General features: G+C 35.5%; 1 protein-coding gene across 1 annotated transcript; it reads left to right on the plus strand.

The window, feature by feature from the left end:
* Positions 1–4,663: 4,663 nt before the first annotated feature.
* Positions 4,664–18,042, plus strand: LOC107621143 (uncharacterized). The gene is made up of 9 exons (XM_021114667.2): positions 4,664–4,684; positions 4,774–4,844; positions 5,330–5,454; positions 5,553–5,637; positions 5,726–5,825; positions 5,940–6,103; positions 6,218–6,286; positions 17,493–17,604; positions 17,902–18,042. The coding sequence occupies exons 1-9, from the start codon at positions 4,664–4,666 to the stop codon at positions 18,040–18,042; spliced, it is 888 nt and encodes a 295-aa protein (XP_020970326.2).
* Positions 18,043–18,906: the final 864 nt, after the last annotated feature.

Below are 18,906 nucleotides of genomic sequence, written 5' to 3' on the forward strand. Positions count from 1 at the left end.
ATTTTCTTCTGGAATATAAAGTTCTGGAAGTTTTTCACATAATTCTTTAACTCTTTGAATTTGCATACTATCTTTTTCATCCCATTTTCATTCTTTTTTAGTACTTATTTTTGGAAATAAGCTTTTAGTGTATTCTGTTATATTCTTTAAAAATCCTTGATCAGAAATATAATTTATACACCCTAAAAATCTTTGTAATTGTTTTCTATCTTCTATTTTATTAGGAAATAAATTTACCTTTTCTAGAACATTTAGTTGAAGTTTTAGCTTTCCTTGAGTGGATAGAATTAATCCAAGAAACTCTATTTCTTGTTTTGCTATTCTTGCTTTTTTTTTGCTAAGAACTAATCCTTTTTCTTTACATCTTTCTAAAACTATTAATAATTTTTGAAGATGATATTCTTTATCCTGTTTTGTAAAAATTAGTATATCATCAATGTACACTAAAATAAATTCATTTAACTCTTTTAGATTTTCTTCCATAAATCTTTGATAAATACCTGGGGCTTGCTTTAATCCGAATGGTAATACATTCCATTCATAGAGCAACACACTTGTTGATTCTTTTGTTGGGCAAGTAAAAGCAGTTAATTTCTTTGTTTCTTCGTCTAAACGAAGTTGCCAATATCCTGATTTTGCATCAAGAGATGAAAACCAAGTTGCTCCTTTGATTTTTTCTAAAATAGAATCTTTTCTTGGAAGTTTATGAGTATCACCAATAGTTGCTTCATTCATCTTCTTATAGTTAATAACCATTCTTCGTTTTCCCCTTTTAATTTCATTATTGTTTTTGACATAAAAGGCTGGAGCCGCATGAGGACTTTTACTTAATCTTATAATTCCTTTTTCCAAAAGATCTCTACATTCTAATGAGAACTCTTCTCTATCTTTTGCGGAATAAGGAATTTTATTTGGAACATTTATCTCTTTTGTAGGATCTTTTAATTTAATGCTTACTAATTCGTTATTTGTATTTTTAATATCTAAAGGATTTTCAGCACAAATTTCATCCAAAAGTTCTTCTATCTTTATTTTCAGATTATTTTTTGGAATATTTATCTGAAAGTATAAATTTAAATAACATGTCTCTAATATAGAAAATATTTTAAATTTTAAGATCTTATCTATAGTAGTAGTTGGTATTTTTAAACGTTTTGATTTTTGATTTATTGAAGAATCGTGTGGAGCTTTTAAAACTATATATGTTAATTCTTGAATGAATGGATGATATAGCTTTAAAAAGTTATTTCCTATGATAAAATCCATTCCAGAATCTAACATATATATAGATGGAACAATGAACTTATAATTTTGAATAAAAATTTCAGCCATCTCTGCTTTTTGGTCAATTTTATGTATTGATTTGTCAGCTATTCTAACTCTTAATGGTTTCTTTAATTTTTTCCAATCAAGTTTTATATTTGTACCAGCAAAACATTGTGTTGCTCCAGTATCTATGAAAGCATTTATAAATTTTTCTGTTATTTTTATAGTAATAAATGTGGCATTATTACTCAGTCTCTGAGTCTGTTTCTGAGACATATTCAAAAATATAGTCTAGGTTATCATCAGATTCTTCTAATGGTTCCATGAAACAAGACTTAGCAATTTTTATTTGTTTGGTAAGATTCTTTTTATCCTTCTTTTTTGGACATTCATTTGCATAGTGTCCTTCTTCTTGGCAATACCAACACTTACAATTTTCTTTTTTATTTGGACAATAGTCACTTTTTTGTCTTTTATTTTTATTGTTATTTCTTTTTCTAAAATACCTCTTTTTTCTCCAGTTTAGATAGTATTTTCTTTTTCTAAATTGATATTTTCTTTTTCTTTGAAAATTTTTATTAAGACCATATTTTTGGGGTATCTCTTCATTATCCTGACAGCAAATTCTAATTATATTTGCAAATCTTTTTTGAGTCGCTTCTTGCATACAACGTTCTTTTATTTCCTCTCTTATTGCAGAGGTTGCTCCACCAAAATTATTTTTAATTGTCCCCCTATTTATTTCTCTTATAAATCTTCCCATTATAAATTCATTAGCAGGATATGTGGAAGTTTTGTTATATACATACTAAGATAATGATTTTTATCTTCTTCTTTTAATTTGTAATAATGTATTCTATATTCACATATATAAGACTCCACATTACATAAATCATATATCTGAATGTTAGCTAAATGGTTTTTTGCTTCTTGATATTCTTTATTATAGACTTCTTGTCTATGATCTATAATATTTTTTCCAAAAAATTCTTTATATAAAATCATCATTATATGTAATATCTTATCATAAGCTGTTGTTTTTGTTGCTAATTCTTCTATTATTTGGTTTTCTATTGATGTCATATAATCTCTTATAGTTCCTTTAGTATGAAACCCTATGTAATTCCAAATATCTCTTCCAGATAATTCACTAAGTTTTGGATTAGTAAAGGCTTCTAATAAGAAGGAATTCAACCAATTTTCGAAAATTTCTTTTTCATTCTTTTTACAGTCTAAATTGAGCATTCTTTCTCCTTCCATTTCCTGGGTTTTAGGAACGTATTTTGATGGTATTTTTGTATATTTTGAATATTTATTTATAAACCCTTTTTTAAAAGCATAATTATCAAAACCTGTTTCCCATTTAAATTGAGATTGACTATCCTTAGATGTTCCAGCTTCGTTTTTTACTTGTATTGGAATTGCTGGTTCTTCGTTACTTGAATAATCTAGGATGTGTTCTTCATTTTCTATATTTTCAGAATTTACTAATTCTTCTTCTATTTGAAATCCCTGTTCCATAATATTATTTTTCTGAGCCATTTTTAATTGTTTAAAAAGTATTGTAACTTCTAATTTTTCTTCAATATTCATAATTTCAATGGTGGTTTTACTTTTAATTCTGCTATGTTGATTATATTTTGAAAATTTTCTTCTTTGGGATTCTCTTTCTGAAAGTATTTATTTAATATCTGTTTGATTTCGTTTATATTAGGTTCCTCTTTTTCTTTATTTCTTTGAAATTTTATGGATACTAAAATTTCTTCAAGCATATCTACTATAGAATTTAATTGTGGGTTAAAAGTATGATAAAGATGTGGGGAATCATTTTCATGGTAGCATTTTTTAGAAATTCCGTGTGAAATATAAGTTTTTTCAAGTTTTTGAAGTCATTCAATAAAACTTATAGTAAAATAAAGATTTTGAGAAAAATCATTTTGTATTGATTTTAGGAATTCGGTGTCATTACAATTAACATTAGTTAAAATCATTAGTTTTTGATCTATTAATTTTGATAGTTTAATAATTTCTTCTCTTAAATCTTCTAATTTACTTTTTTCCATTAGGTAACGATTTTTCTTATAAAAAGCTACGGTTTTAAGTGTTTTGTAGTGAAAAGTGTGGTTTTAGAATGTATGGTTTAGGTTTTGCCACGTAGGCGTCTTTAGAAAAAGTTGTTTTTGTAATGTTTATGTGAGTGGTGGCTATTTTATAAAGCTGGTCTTTTGTAGGTTGTTAAAGATACACATCCAAGCTTCTTTTATAAGGTATATTTGTGATTTTAATTTCTATTTTTGAAAAACTATTATATTTTTTTTATAGTTTTAATTAGTTTGTTAATTCCTATAATTTCACCAAATTTGTAATTAAGTCCTTATATATATATATATATTTTAATTGAGTTCTTACACCGCTTTTAATTTTGTAATTTAGTTTTTGTCAGTATAAAAAAATATTAGAATTAACAGAATATTTTTTCACAAATTGAAGGTAAGTACAATTAAAAATTTAATTAGATTTTTTATCATATATATTTTTTTAGAAGAATACTCTATTAGTTTTAATGTTTTTGACACAAAAAATACTTAATTATAAAATTAAAAATAGTATAAAAAATTTAATTAAAAAAATATAAAAAACTAATTATAAATTTAGTAAAACTATACAAAAATAATAAAGTAATTAAACCTTTTTCTATTTAGATATACCCACCCTACCACTCAAAATGACCATCTCTTCCTATTCCCTCTTCATGCCCATGGTCTATCTGCTTCTGGTTATGTAGTAGAATATAATATGAAACTATATTTCTATTTTGAATGTCTCTAATTTTCTTGAGGAAACAAATATAAGTAACTTGCCCACTATAAGTAAAAAATAAGAAAAAGCACAACCCTTTTCTAGTCCCTGAACATTAAAATGTGGGACAAAGTAATCCCTCGAGGACTATCTTGTCATATTTATATTGAGGAGGGGCCATGTTGTCCAACATTTAAAATACGGGACAAGCTCTAGTTACTTTAGTTAACAGCATCAATGAAAGAAACAAGAGGAACATCTAATTTTCCATTTGTTATTGTTGGTGCGAATTGACTTGGAGTGACTCTAATGGACTACCGTGATAAAAATATATTCTCATCCTCTTCAAAATTTAAACTTGCCTATAAAATGTTGCGCGAGACACATCCTCAACTATTATCCCTGAAACTATTTGAGAGTGTTATCTATTCAAAAATAGTGAGTTTTTTTGTTTCAAACCTACATAAACATGACAGACACATATGATATGTTAATGGATGTTAATCCAACAAAACTTTAATGGAATTTCAAGGTTTATATTGTGTACTTATGGAAAGTTCCAAACAGGTTTAATGACAAAAAAATTAATGACATTGAAATGGTTCTTCAGGATATTAAAGTAAGTGTGTTGGATATATAGTATATCTAATTATTTTTTGGTTTCTAATAGTGTTTCTACTATTGACATGTTGTTTTCAAAATTTTTAGGGTGGTAAGATCCGTACTTCAATCCCAAAACTATTGATCAAGTGGAGAGGTAATATTTTGGAGTTTAACATGTATGTGATGTCTAATTTTATAGTGGTGGATAAAAAAGAGAAAATCAAGATAACTACAAATAGATAGACCATCAATTTTTCACAAAAGACCACTGTTCAGAACTTCATTCCAATTTTTCTTTAGAGGCATTTTCTTTTAAGCCTATTATAGAGCTACTTCAAGCTGACAAGATCGATGATTCAATACTCATAGGTAATGCAAAATTAAAAAAAAATGATACCAGTGGTGGATTTATCTAACAAACGTGTCATGTGAGAAAATTAATTTATTTTGTACCTTTCAATGTTGTGTAGATGTCATTGGTGAAGTGGTTTAAAAAGAGGATCCAAGAGAGTTGATCACTAATAAAGGCAGAGAGACAAAGCGTTTGGCTATTTTGATCGAAGACCTTGAGTAAGAGTTTTCTATAGTAGTTTGATTTGTTCACTTTTGTTATGACTGCACTTAGTAACAAGATTTTTATTCTTCTAACATTGTGATGCAGAAATAACAGCATTGGGTGTGTGTTGTTTGGAGACATGGTAGACCAAATTCTACCATATCTCGAGGGAGAAAGGGTGGAGTCTCAGATAGTTATAGCTCAATGCTTTAAACTGAGCAGGTGGAATGGTATGTGTTTACATCAAATGGGTTGTTGTTTTGCTTACTATTAATGGTATTAACAATTCAAGAACATGTGGCTCACAATAATCTATATTCTCTTATAGAAAAAACATCAGTGCAGAGTCACTTTGAGTATTCTAAGTTACGTATTAATCCTGATTTGGAAGAGGTTAGAGATTTCCGTAATAGGTTAGTTAACATCCAAATGAGTGATTATGCGAGAAAATTTTTTTTTTCTGTGTATGGGTTGTGATGTCGGTATTTATTAATTTTGAAGGAGGCTTTCTGAAAAACCGGCAAACTCGGCCATAATTAGTCAAGTTTCATCCCATGGCCCGCGATCTAGTGACGACGAGCTAAAAAAGGGAGATGTTGCTGTTAAAACTATAGAAGAAGCCATCAGCTCAACACAGACGAGGACAATTAATACAAGAATCTACTTCGTCTATTTTCATTGCTATATATTAACATTTCCATGCTATTCTTTGCAGGAAAGGCCTATATGGATTGTCGATACAATAGTTTCAATTAACTCTGGCAAGAATGATTGGTATTACAAATCATGTCGAAAATGTTCAAAGAAAGTAGAAACTCCTATTGGAAACAAATATGAGTGTGGTAGATGTGGTCACACATACGGAGCTGCATCACTTAGGTGTGTGTGACATATATGTTAAATTTATAAAATGCATGTTTTCTGTTTCAAGTTTATTGATGTTATTTTGGATTTCTACTTTGTGTCATTGATGTTTTGACGTATTTAATTCAGGTTCAAAGTTGAGGTGATGGTATGTGACGGAATGGGTAGCATAACATTGTTAATGTGGGATAGGGAAAGGTATAGCTATGTGGGAGGCAAACTGACCTGATCAAGAACGAGGTATTATTTAGACTATAACTGGATAGTACTACTTCTCACATTGTGGACATGCTAATTAACCTTTAATGTAAGTAAAATAATTTTATCCAATGTAACTAATGTATCAACCCTCACAAGTGAAGCTCAATGACAGTTTAGGTTATCCGATTTTATTTGCTGCAGTTATCAAGTAAAATAAAATGTGTAACTTAGCCAAACTTTATCAAACTTATTCAAAGAAAAATTAAGAAAAATTCATTATATGATTTTGTTCATACAATAAACAAGTATATTATGTAAGATATGCAGTTGATCTTTATTTTTTTAACAAGTATATTGATTGATATCTATAAACACCCTAGGCTTTTGATGGAGATGGATACCCCCCGGCTTTGGAAACCATGATGGATAGGAAGTTACTTTTCAAGGTTAACGTTAAATCATCGAACATTAGACAGTATGACTAAGTCTATACCGTTGATGGGTGAAAAAATACCGGTTAAAAAATTTTAATAAAAGTAGCGTTGTCAGTACAGTCTTAACCGACGAAATTCCCATTACCAATTTAATTTGTGTCACAGTTAAGATTAAATAACTGGGAGTAGAATTTCCAGGTCGTTTCCCAAAGAGTTGACACAAGGTGCAATTTATTCGTAAAAAATTTTCTGAAAAATTTTAGAATTGGAAATGGAAAAATAAATGGCGATCAATTAAAGCAACAAATAATGACAAGAGATATTAGATATTTGAAATAAAAGGCCTTGGCTTGGAGAAGATTAATTGGAGTTTCTATCCTTGTAGAACTTCCCAACTATAATAGTAAAAGGTTGTTGCTTCCACTTAGTTATCCTTTAACTAATAAAGGAAAGTCAACTAGGTAATACTAACTCTGATTCACAAGTCTTAATCGCTTCACAGGGAAGGATTAGAGTTAGTGAAAATTGAGTTAGCCAACAATTTTCGATTACAAATTAATACTTGAGTATTCCAACTCAAGGGTTTCCAATTAATCAACTCCAAAGCCAAGTTGGGAGCTCTACTCCATTAACATGAATGCCATTTTTACAAACATATAAAGGGAGTAGATAGGAGACATGGTAAATAAAATTAAATTAATAAAAGCAAATTTGGAGCTAATAATTAATTGAAAGAAATCAAACAAGTAATGGAATAAAATATAAAAATAGTTCACTGCATTAATAAGTTCAAAATTAACAATATCCAAATATGACCACAAGCAATTAAATAGAAAATAAAAGAGTAGAGTGATAGAAAGGCAAACTATAACGATGAAGACTTCAATCGAAGGTAGTAGCAGACTAGCAGCTCTCTCAATATCCAATCCAAAAGCAAAAACTAAGAATGTTAAGAACCCTAGGAGAAGTAGTGTTTTTTCTCGAAAATTCTAAACTAAAACTAAAACAAAGTGAAAGTGAATCTGTCCCGAGTCTCCGCTTGCCCCCTGCCTCTAGTATGTATTTTTGGGCTGAAAACTGGGTCCAAAATAGTTCAGAAATTGCCCCCAGCGAGTTCTGATGAATGCAGCACGTGACGCTCTGTCACGTGTATGTGTCGGCCACGCGTACGCGTCGCTGGTCTTCTGCGCTTGTCACGCGTACGTGTCGCTGTGCGACTTTGCTGGTCACGTGTACGCGTCGCTGTAAAATGCTCCAAGTCATGCGCACGCGTCAGCCGTGCGTGCGCGTCGCTCCTCGCTTCTTAGCTCATTAGTTTCTTGTGTTCCTTCCACTTTAAGATGCTTCCTCTTCATCCTTCAAGCCATTCATGCCCTGTAAACCTGAAAGCACTTCACAAATACATCACGGCATCGAATGGTACAAAGGAAAATTAAAAATTAATCATTTTGAGGCCTAGGAAGCAAGTTTTCAATCATAGCACAAAATTAAGAAGGAAATGAGAAACATGCACTTTTCATGAATAAGTGTGAGAATAATTGACACAAATCCACTCAATTCAGTCCAAAATGTATCATAAAATATGGGTGCATCAAATCTCCCCATACTTAAACATTAGCATGTCCTCATGCTAAGCTCAAGGAGACCAAAGGAGTGACGGGGAAAAATGTGAGACCTATGCAATGCAACCTATCTATATGAAAGCAACTACATGCTAAAATGCTTTTTCCTTACTTAGTTAAAAGTGAACAAATTTTCCAAGACAAACATAAATAAATTCCACTAATTCAAATCACGCAATAAGATACAAGTAAACTTGCAAGAAGAGAGCTCATGAAAGCCGGGAACACAGAATTGGGCGTCGAACCCTCACTGGAAGTGTATATGCACTCTAATCGCTCAAGTGTTTAGGGTTAATCCACTCGAATCTCCTCGAGTCATGCTTTCTAAAACTTTATTCTTCATCTAACCAATCAACAAATATTTAGTGTACAAATACAAATATCATGAGGGCTTTTCAAGGTTGTAATGGGGCTAAGGTAAGGGTGAGGATATATGTATGGTCAAGTGAGCTATCATTTGAATCTTTGACTAACTTGAGTTCTCACCTAACACATGCACACTCTCTATACCATTCTAAAATCAAGCTTAGCCACCCAAAATCTCACTTTTGCATATTTTCACACACTCATGTATCAATTCTAGTTCCATCACATATGCATTGATCTTTTTATTGAACTTAACATTGGGGTGATTTTATCCCCTATTCATTTATTTCTTCTCTTTTTTTTGCTTTTCTTTTTTTTCTATATATATGAAAGCATAGTAAATCAATGCATATGGTTTTTATAATTTCACATGAGTAAGCACCAAAATTCTCAATATTTGTCAGTAAAAATAAAATCCATTCTCATCAACCAAAGTTCTCACATTTCCCCACACTTAGTTGACACACACTATCTTAAACTAACCAAAGATTCAAATAGGATAATTAATTATTTTTCCACTTAAGGCTAGTGATGTGGTAATATAAAGAACAAAAGGGGGTTAAAAAGGCTCAAAGTGGCAAACAAGAGCAAATGAAATGGTAGGCTATTTGGGATAAGTAAGCTATAATCAAATGATGGCCTCAATCACATAAATGCATGAATATACACTAAATAATGGACATATAGAATAGAACAAACCAAATATTGCAATCATAGAGAAGAAAACACACAAGAATCAAAATCATGGTTAAATAATATAACCATATAATTAGGTTCAAAATCTCACAGGTTGTGTATTCTTAGCTTTAAAATCATGTTCCAAATTAAAATATTCAAACAAGTTTAACAAAAATATTAATTCAAATTAGTGAATGCTATAAAATAGTATCTTGAAAAATGATTCATCACTTCAACCAAGTAGTACATACATGCAAGCAACTACTACCATGCAATCTATCCTATCTAACAAAAGAAAAATAAAATATTGGTGTTGAGAGAGAGAGAGATGTTACCTTCGGAAGTCAGTCACCGACCTCCCCACACTTAAGTCTTGGCACGATCCTCCGTGCTATCAGTGATGAGCAAAATGGGGTTGGGAGCATCACTTCCACTATCCGGCTCATCATGGCTCTCCATGCTGGCATGTGAAGTGGAGTTCGGGATATCGGTCTCTTCCAGAGGTGGATGAGTGCTAACAATGAGCTCCTTCAAATAAGTGTATTGGTGCTTGTTGCGGCGCTTTATTTGCTCGATCTGCCGGTGTTGCCGGTCTAACCTCTGAAGGATTTAAAGGAACATCTGATTGGTGGATGGTGCATGAGGTGTGGATGATGGTGGGGCAGAAAAAGAAGGGGCGTCGAAGGACGGATCTTCATTCTGGCTCGCAGAAGGTACTGGAGGTCTGATATACTTCCCATTCGGGACAAACTGATCATCCCTAGGGATCATGGCTTTCGTATCCCCAGCCCGATAGAAGACTTCCGCTGCAGATACCAAGTCTGTAACCAACACAGAAAAAGGTAGGTTGTCCACGATCTGCACGTGTCCCATAGCCTACCGGATGAGTCGGGGTAAGTTGAGAGGTTGCTCTGTAAGAATGCACCAGACGAGAACAGCCATGTCAGCAGTGAATGTGGACTCATGAGTGCTCGAAAAGATGTAGTAGGACATGATCTGTGCCCACACGCGAGCCTCCAAGGTAAGTGCTTGGGCGGAGATGCTCTTGGGTTTTGCTCGGTGTTGTCCATAGATCCAGTTGCTGCCAGGTTGGGCGATGACTCCAAGGACACTGTTCCAGCTAAACTGGTATGTCTGGCACTCAAGCTGGGCCTCTTGATAGGCATCTAACCCCTCTGGGCTAGGTGAAAGATCCAGTACTCTCCGAATGGCACCTTCAGAGACAGGGACTTGCTTTTGGTGAACATAGACATACTGCAAGGCAGGCAAGTGAAAGTTGGAGTAGAATTCAACTACCCAAGAGAGATTGGCCTCCCGCGGCTACCTCCTTAAGAATCTCCACTGTCTCCTTTCAATGTGGGGAACCACAAAGTCAACAAAATACGTTGGAAGGATGAGGAGGTGCTCATTATGATAGTTTCTCTCTGTTAAGACAGGGAACATCTGCTCACAGTAACAGTTAGTGAACCGTGTAGAGTCCCATGCAGAAAATGCTTTCTCCGCTTCATCAACTCAGATGGTCCTCTTTACCCGCTTAGTAGGTGGCTTGATGCTTGTAGATGGTTGCGCCTTAGCCGGTGCTCTTTTAGTGCCCTTCCTCGCTGGTGTCTTGTCAGAAACCTTTTCTTTTCCTCTCTTGGTGGCCATCCTAAAGAAGAAAGAAAGAGAAATAATGTCAAATATATATAGCTAAAAACCGGAAGGAGGAAACTCCAAGTAATAATGAATGCCAAAGTAAAAGAGGATGTCTTAAATACATGGTAGCTACAACATGCAAGGAAGACATCAATGAAAATTATGAAGGCATATCATAACAACTAGATACAAGAGGGTTAAAAGCATGCAAGTAACAAGATGAGAAGAATGCCTCAAGCATCAATATCAACAAGAATTATCACATGTAACAAAATAATGAGCACTTGTATGTTGACAATTAATGACTAATATTCTCAACACACATGGAATGCAAGGGTTGTAAAAAAGAGGCATTAAAGTTTAAGAATAAAATAGACAAGAAATCAAAATGCCATGAGAGCTTTTTCACAAACACTTGGTGTGCAATTTAAAAATAGGAATTGAGGTAATTAATCCAAGTGTATATGAGACCCAAAATAACATGTCAATTGTCAAAGCACTCCTCATAATATCCACAAGCTAAACTGTAGTAAAAATAATTACCCAAATAAAGCTTCAACACCAACATAAAAAAATGCAAGATAAAAGAATGAAAAGGAAATTATAAATAACTAAGCTAATATTAAATTAAAAATAAATGAAATAATCAAATGCAATAAATAAAAGAGGAATGAAAGAGTGAAAGAGAGGAAGAAAAGAAACCTTAAGAAGATGATGAAAATAGGAAGATGAATGAGAGTAAGAATTAGAGAAGGAGAGTAAGAAGGGAAGAAGAAAAGAAAAGAAAATTGTAGCTGCCGAAGTTGGTGGTCTCCAGTGGTAGTTTGCTGGTGGTGGTGAGAGAAGGGAAGAAGAGAGAAGGAAGAAGTAGAAAGAATGAAGAAGAAAGAAGAAAAATTAGGATTAGAGAAAGAAGAGAGGGGTGAGAGAAAAGAAATCTGGGCGGCGCGCTGAGTAAGTGACGCGGCGCTTATGACACGCACGCGTCGCCCACGCGTACGCGTGGGTGAGCAAAAGTTCGGGTGACGCGTAAGCGTCGGTCACGCGTACGCGTGACCACTGGCCGTGCTAGACGCACCGTTCTAGCCCCATGGCCGCACAACTCTCTGTTCAAAACACTACTTTACGCCGATTTCATGCCACGCGTACGCGTCGCTGACGCTTACGCACGAATTTTCAAAATCGCAGGTGACGCGTACGCGTGGGGTGGTGTGTCCGCCACGCACCCCTCCCGCACAGTTCCTGCGTAACTCTCTGTTCAATTTCATAAAGAGCGCATAACTCCTTATGACGCGTTCGCGTCATAGATGCTTGCGCGTCCTATGCTTTTTTTTATATATAAAAATAATGCAAAATAGATGTACTTATTTAGAACTGGAAATTAGCATGATATAAATAAAATAGAACTAATAGAAAGGGAAGATCATACCGTGGTGAGTTGCCTCCCACCTAGCACTTTTCTTTAACGTCCTTAAGTTGGACGGTCCACAAGCTTAGTCCTCTTCCTTTGCTGGATCCTCCAAGAGGAAGATCTCCAACTCCTTGTTGTTCTTCATCTTCTCACCATGATATAGCTTCAAACGGTGTTCATTGACTTTGAAGAAGGTGGGGCTTGAAGGGTGACTAAGGTGGAAGACCCCATATGGCTCAGCCTTTTCCACCCTATAGGGTCCTTCCCACCTTGATCTCAACTTGCCTAGCATGAGTCTCAACCTTGAGTTATAGAGGAGGACTAAATTCCCAACTCTAAACTCTCTTCTCTTGATGTTCTTGTCATGCACAGCCTTCACCCTCTCTTTATAGAGCCTTGAGTTCTCATACGCTTCTAGCCGAAGGCACTTCAATTCCTGTAGTTGCAGCTTTCTTTCAATCCCGGCTCCCCCCAATCCTAAGTTGCATTCCTTCACCGCCCAGTAAGCTTTATGTTCCACCTCTACTGGAAGGTGACAAGCCTTTCTGTAAACTAGGCGGAATGGACTCATTCCGATGGGTGTCTTGTAAGCTGTCTGATAAGCCCAAAGCGCATCTGCAAGTCTAGTACTCCAGTCTCTTCTGTAAGGCTTGAAAATCTTTTCCAATATGCGCTTGATCTCTCTGTTAGACACCTCGGCTTGTCCATTGATTTGGGGATGGTAAGCCGTTGCCACCTTGTGAATAATGCCATGTTTCCTCAGCAGACCTGTCATTCTCCTGTTACAGAAATGAAAGCCTTGATCACTCACGATTTCTCGTGGTGATCCAAAGCGACAAATAATATTATTTTGAACAAAAGAAACAACAATGTTAGCATCATCAGTACGGGTAGGAATTGCTTCCACTCATTTAGAAACATAATCAATAGCTAACAAGATGTATAAGAAACCATTAGAGTTTGGAAATTGACCCATGAAGTCAATACCCCAAATGTCAAAAATTTCACAAAACAACATAAGTTGTTGGGGCATCTCATCCCTCTTGGATATATTCCCAAACCTTTGGCATTAGGGGGCAAGAGTCACAGAAAATAGTAGCATCCTTAAAAAGTGTGGGCCACCAGAATCCACAGTCTAAAATTTTTCTAGCAGTTCTTTGAGGACCAAAATGTCCACCACTCTCAAAAGAGTGGCAGGCCTCCAAAATTGACTAGAATTCTGATTGTGGCACACACCTTCTAATTATTTGGTCAGCACCACATCTCCATAAATATGGGTCATCCCATATGTAATACTTGGACTTGCTTTTAAGCTTGTCCTTTTGATGCTTAGAAAAATTAGGAGGAAAGGTATGACTAACTAAATAATTAGCTATGGGTGCATACCAAGGAACCACCTCAGATATTGCATGCAAGCTATCAAGTGGAAAAGTATCATTGATAGGAGTGGAGTCACTTTTAATATGTTCTAGGCGACTCAAGTGGTCCGCCACTAAATTTTGAGAACCACTCCTATCTTTGATCTCTAAATCAAATTCTTGCAACAACAATATCCAATGGATTAACCTTGGTTTAGACTCTTTCTTAGCTAACAAATATTTTAAAGCTGCATGGTATGAATATACTACCACCTTAGTTCCAAGTAAATAAGCTCGGAATTTATCCAAAGCAAAGACAATAGCTAACAATTCTTTTTTAGTGGTAGTATAATTAGACTGGGCACCATCTAAAGTCTTAGAAGCATAGGCAATAATATAAGGGTCCTTACCTTCGTGCTGAGCCAGTGCCGCTCCTACTGCATAGTTGGATGCGTCACACATGATCTCGAACAGCCTACTCCAGCCAGGCTCTCTCACAATAGGAGCTTGGGTCAAGGTAATTTTCAGCTTGTCAAATGCCTCCATGTAGTCTTCACTCAACTCAAACTCAACGTCCTTCTGCAGTAGTCGGGATAAAGGCAGTGCAACCTTACTGAAGTCCTTAATAAATCGTCGGTAGAAACCTGCATGACCAAGAAACGAACGGACTTCCCTCACGGAGGAGGGGTAAGGTAAACCAGAAATAACATCTACCTTTACAGGATCAACAGATATGCCATTATTAGAAACAACATGTCCTAGAACAATACCTTGCTTTACCATAAAATGACATTTTTCAAAATTAAGTACAAGGTTTGAACTAACACACCTTTCTAATACTCTAGTTAGACTATCCAAACAAAGGTCAAACGAATCACCATAGACACTAAAGTCATCCATAAAAATTTCCATACAATGCTCAAGAAAATCTGAGAAGATACTCATCATGCATCTTTGAAACGTAGCCAGTGCATTACATAAGCCAAAAGGCATTCTCTTATATGCATACGTTCCAAAGGGGCATGTAAAAGTTGTTTTCTCATGATCTTCTGGAGCAATATGAATTTGAAAATAACCAGTGTAACCATCTAGAAAACAGTAGTGTGATTTACCTGACAGGCGATCAAGCATTTGATCGATGAAAGGTAGTGGGTAGTGATCCTTGCGAGTAGCCTGGTTCAAACGCCTATAGTCAATGCACAACCTCCATGAATTCTGCACTCTTGTAGCCATGAGTTCCCCATGCTCATTCTTCACTGTTGTGACACCGGACTTCTTCGGAACCACCAGTATTGGGCTAACCCATTCACTATCCGAGATCGGATAGATGATGTCAGCTTCAAGCAGTCGGGTCACTTCCTTCTTCACAACTTCTAGAATGGTGGGGTTCAACCGCCTTTGAGGTTGATGGATAGGCCTTGCTCCCTCCTCTAGAAATATGTGGTGCTCACAGACTTGAGGGCTTGCCTACTATATTCGCCAAACTCCACCCAATAGCTTTCTTGTGTCTTCTTAGCACACTAAGCAAACGTTCTTCTTATTGGGAAGTGAGTTCCTTTGCAATAATCACCGAGAGCTTTTGATTATCCTCAAGATAAGCATACTTGAGGTGGGGTGGAAGAGGCTTCAACTCTATTTTCAGCTCATGGCTTGACACTTGATCATCCGGAACCATTGAAGGTGGCAAGGTGTCTTCAGTATGCTCAGAGGGCTTCCCCACACTTGCACCTTGCTCCATGTTCTTCTCTTCTACTGCTTCTTGGTGTACTTCAGCTACAGTCTCATCAATAATGTCACACTGGAAGATGGTGTGGTCTTCCGGTGGGTGCTTCATAGCTTCATCAAGGTTGAAGCTCACTACTCTCCCATCTATCTCAAAAGTATATGTACCAGAGAAGGCATCCAATTTAAACCGCAAAGTCTTTAAAAATGGCCTTCCAAGAAAGATGGATGAAGGTCTTCCTGAGTCATTAGGGGGCATCTCTAGAATGTAGAAGTCAATAGGAAACGTCAAGAATATGAGGTTTTTGCTGATACCATTTTTGTTGATAGTTGTTGTTCCATCTTTGATTTCCACCATTGTCTTTGTCTCCTTGGTTGTAGTTGTCCCTCCATCATTGGTTGGAATTTTCTCTCCACCCTTGGTTGGAATTGTCTCTCCATCCTTGGTTGGAGTTGTCTTGCCAACCTTGATTGTAGTTACCACCTTGGTTATAATTACCGCCTTGTTGATAGTACCCTTGATTCGGATGGTTGTAATAAACATTAGTAGCCACCAAGGTGTTGTCCTCTTGGAGTTGTGGATATTCATCAGTGTAGTGAGAATAGCAAGCGCATATTCCATACACTCTCTGAGGAACCAACTATTGACAATGTTGTTGTGGAAGAGGCTGAGGTTGTTGTTGATTGAGCTGGAGCTGCTTTAGTATATTGGTCATCTCTCCCAAAGTCTTGGTGAGAGCAGCAGTCTCACTACTAGAGGAAACTTCCGTAATAGCCTTAGAATGATTATTCCTTTGCCTTGCATTTCGGGTAGACTCAGCTAGATCGGTGATCAGTTGCCACGCTTTTATCGCCGTCTTGTACTTCGTCAGAGAGCCATTACTCGTAGCATCTAAGATGGTCTTTTCTTGAGGCTTCATGCCTTGGAAGAAATAGCTAATCAACACCAACTGGTCAATCTTGTGATGGGGACATGAGTCAAGGAGATTCCTGAAGTGTTTTCAATACTCGTAAAGATTCTCTCATTTGCCTTGGATGATGTAGAAAATTTCCTTCCTCAATCTATCTGTAACCTCCGCTGGAAAGTACTTGTCCAGGAATTCCCTTCTGAGCAGATCCCAATTAGTAACAACAGCTTCCGGTTGAGTATAGAACCACTCCCTTACTTTTCCTTCAAGAGAAAATGGGAAGGCATATAACCAAATGGTAATCTCATCCGCACCATGCCGCCTAGTAGTTGAGCAAGCTGTCTGAAAATCTCTAAGGTGCTTGATAGGCTCTTGAGCAGGTAGGCCATGAAACTTAGGCAGTAGATTGATCAAGGCCGTCTTCAGTTTAAAATTCGCAGCCAAATTCGGATGACGCGCTTGATATGGTTGCAGTGTAAAGTCCGGAGCTCCTGCTTCCTGGAGAGTAATCCTTCTAGGCTCCATCATAGTATCTGCACTTAAATCAACAGAAGATGTGTCAATAAAATTAGTAGAAGAGGGACTAGTTTCTTCCTCAAATGAAGGAGGCTTTCTGAAAAACCGACAAACTCGGCCAGAATTAGTAAAGTTTCATCCCATGGCCTGCGATCTGGTGCTGACGAGCTAAAAAAGGGAGATGTTGTTGTTAAAACTATAGAAGAAGCCATCAGCTCAACACAGGCGAGGACAATTAGTACAAGAATCTACTTAGTCTATTTTCATTGCTATATATTAACATTTCCATGCTATTATTTGCAGGAAGGGCCTATATGGATTGTCGGTACAATAGTTTCAATTAACTCTGGCAAGGATGATTGATATGAGTAGAAACCCCTATTGAAAACAGATATGAGTGTGGTAGATGTGGTCACACCCACGGAGCTGCATCACTTAGGTGTGTGTGACATATATGTTAAATTTATAAAATGCATGTTTTCTGTTTCAAGTTTATTGATGTTATTTTATATTCCTACTTTGTGTCATTGATGTTTTGACGTGTTTGATTCAGGTGCAAAGTTGAGGTGATGGTATGTGAGGGAATGGGTAGCATAACATTGTTCATGTGGGATAGGAAAACGGTACAGCTATGCGGGAGGCAAACTGACCTGATCAAGAACGAGGTATTATTTAGACTATAACTGGATAGTACTACTTCTCACATTGTGGACATGCTAATTAACCTTCAATGTAAGTAAAATAATTTTATCCAATGTAACTGATGTATCAACCCTCACAAGTGAAGCTCAATGACAGTTTAGGTTATCCTATTTTATTTGCTGCAGTTATCAAGTAAAATAAAATGTGTAACTTAGCCAAACTTTATCAAACTTATTCAAAGAAAAATTAAGGAAAATTCATTATATGATTTTGTTCATACAATAAACAAGTATATTGATTGATATCTATAAACACCCTAGGCTTTTGATGGAGATGGATACCCCCTGGCTTTGGAAACCATGATGGATAGGAAGTTACTTTTCAAGGTTAACATTAAATCATCAAACTTTAGACAGTATGACCAGGTTTATACCGTTGATGGGTGGAAAAATGCCAGTTAAGAAATTTTAATAAAAGCAGCGTTGTTAGTACAGTCTTAACCGACGAAATTCTCACTACCAATTTAATTTGTGTCATAGTTAAGATTAAATATCTGGGAGTAGAATTCCCAGGTTGATTCCCATAGAGTTGACACAAGGTGCAATTTATTGGTCAGGAATTTTCTGAGAAATTTTAGAATTGGAAATGGAAAAATAAATGGCGATCAATTAAAACAACAAATAATGATAAGAGGTATTAGATATTTGAAATAAAAGGCCTTGGCTAGGAGAAGATTAATTGGAGTTTCTATCATTGTTGAACTTTCTAGGTATAATAGTAAAAGGTTGTTGCTTCCACTTAGTTATCCTCTAACTAATAAAGGAAAGTCAAGTAGGTAACACTAACTCTGATTCACAAGTCTTAATCGCTTCACAAGGAAGGATTAGAGTTAATGAAAATTGAGTTAGCCAGCAATTTCTAATTATAAATTAATACTTGAGTATTCCAACTCAAGGGTTTCCAATTAATCAACTCCAAAGCCAAGTTAGGAGCTCTACTCCATTAACATGAATGCCATTTTCACAAATATGTAAAGGGAGTAGATAGGAGACATGGTAATTAAAATTAAATTAATAAAAGCAAATTTAGAGCTAATAATTAATTGAAAGAAATCAAACAAGTAATAGAATTAAATATAAAAATAGTTCATCGCATTAATAAGTTCAAAATTAACAATATCCAAATATGACCACAAGCAATTAAATGGAAAACAAAAGAGTAGAGTGATAGAAAGGCAAACTATAACGATAAAGCCTTCAATCGAAGGTAGTAGTAGCTCTCTCATTATCCAATCCAAAAGCAAAAACTAAGAATGCTAAGAACCC

Source organism: Arachis ipaensis, chromosome B10 (genome assembly GCF_059453495.1).
Source record: "Arachis ipaensis isolate K30076 ecotype BB chromosome B10, ASM5945349v1, whole genome shotgun sequence".
In the NCBI taxonomy this organism is placed as follows: domain Eukaryota; kingdom Viridiplantae; phylum Streptophyta; class Magnoliopsida; order Fabales; family Fabaceae; genus Arachis; species Arachis ipaensis.

Bases quoted from the DNA above. Each gene is read 5' to 3' on its own strand.
- LOC107621143 (XM_021114667.2), top strand. From the start codon at position 4,664: ATGGTTCTTCAGGATATTAAA. The intron at 4,845-5,329 runs GTATGTGATGTC...ATTGTGATGCAG, and splicing joins AATATTTTGGAGTTTAACAT to AAATAACAGCATTGGGTGTG. The intron at 6,287-17,492 runs GTATAGCTATGT...TGTTTGATTCAG, and splicing joins TTAATGTGGGATAGGGAAAG to GTGCAAAGTTGAGGTGATGG.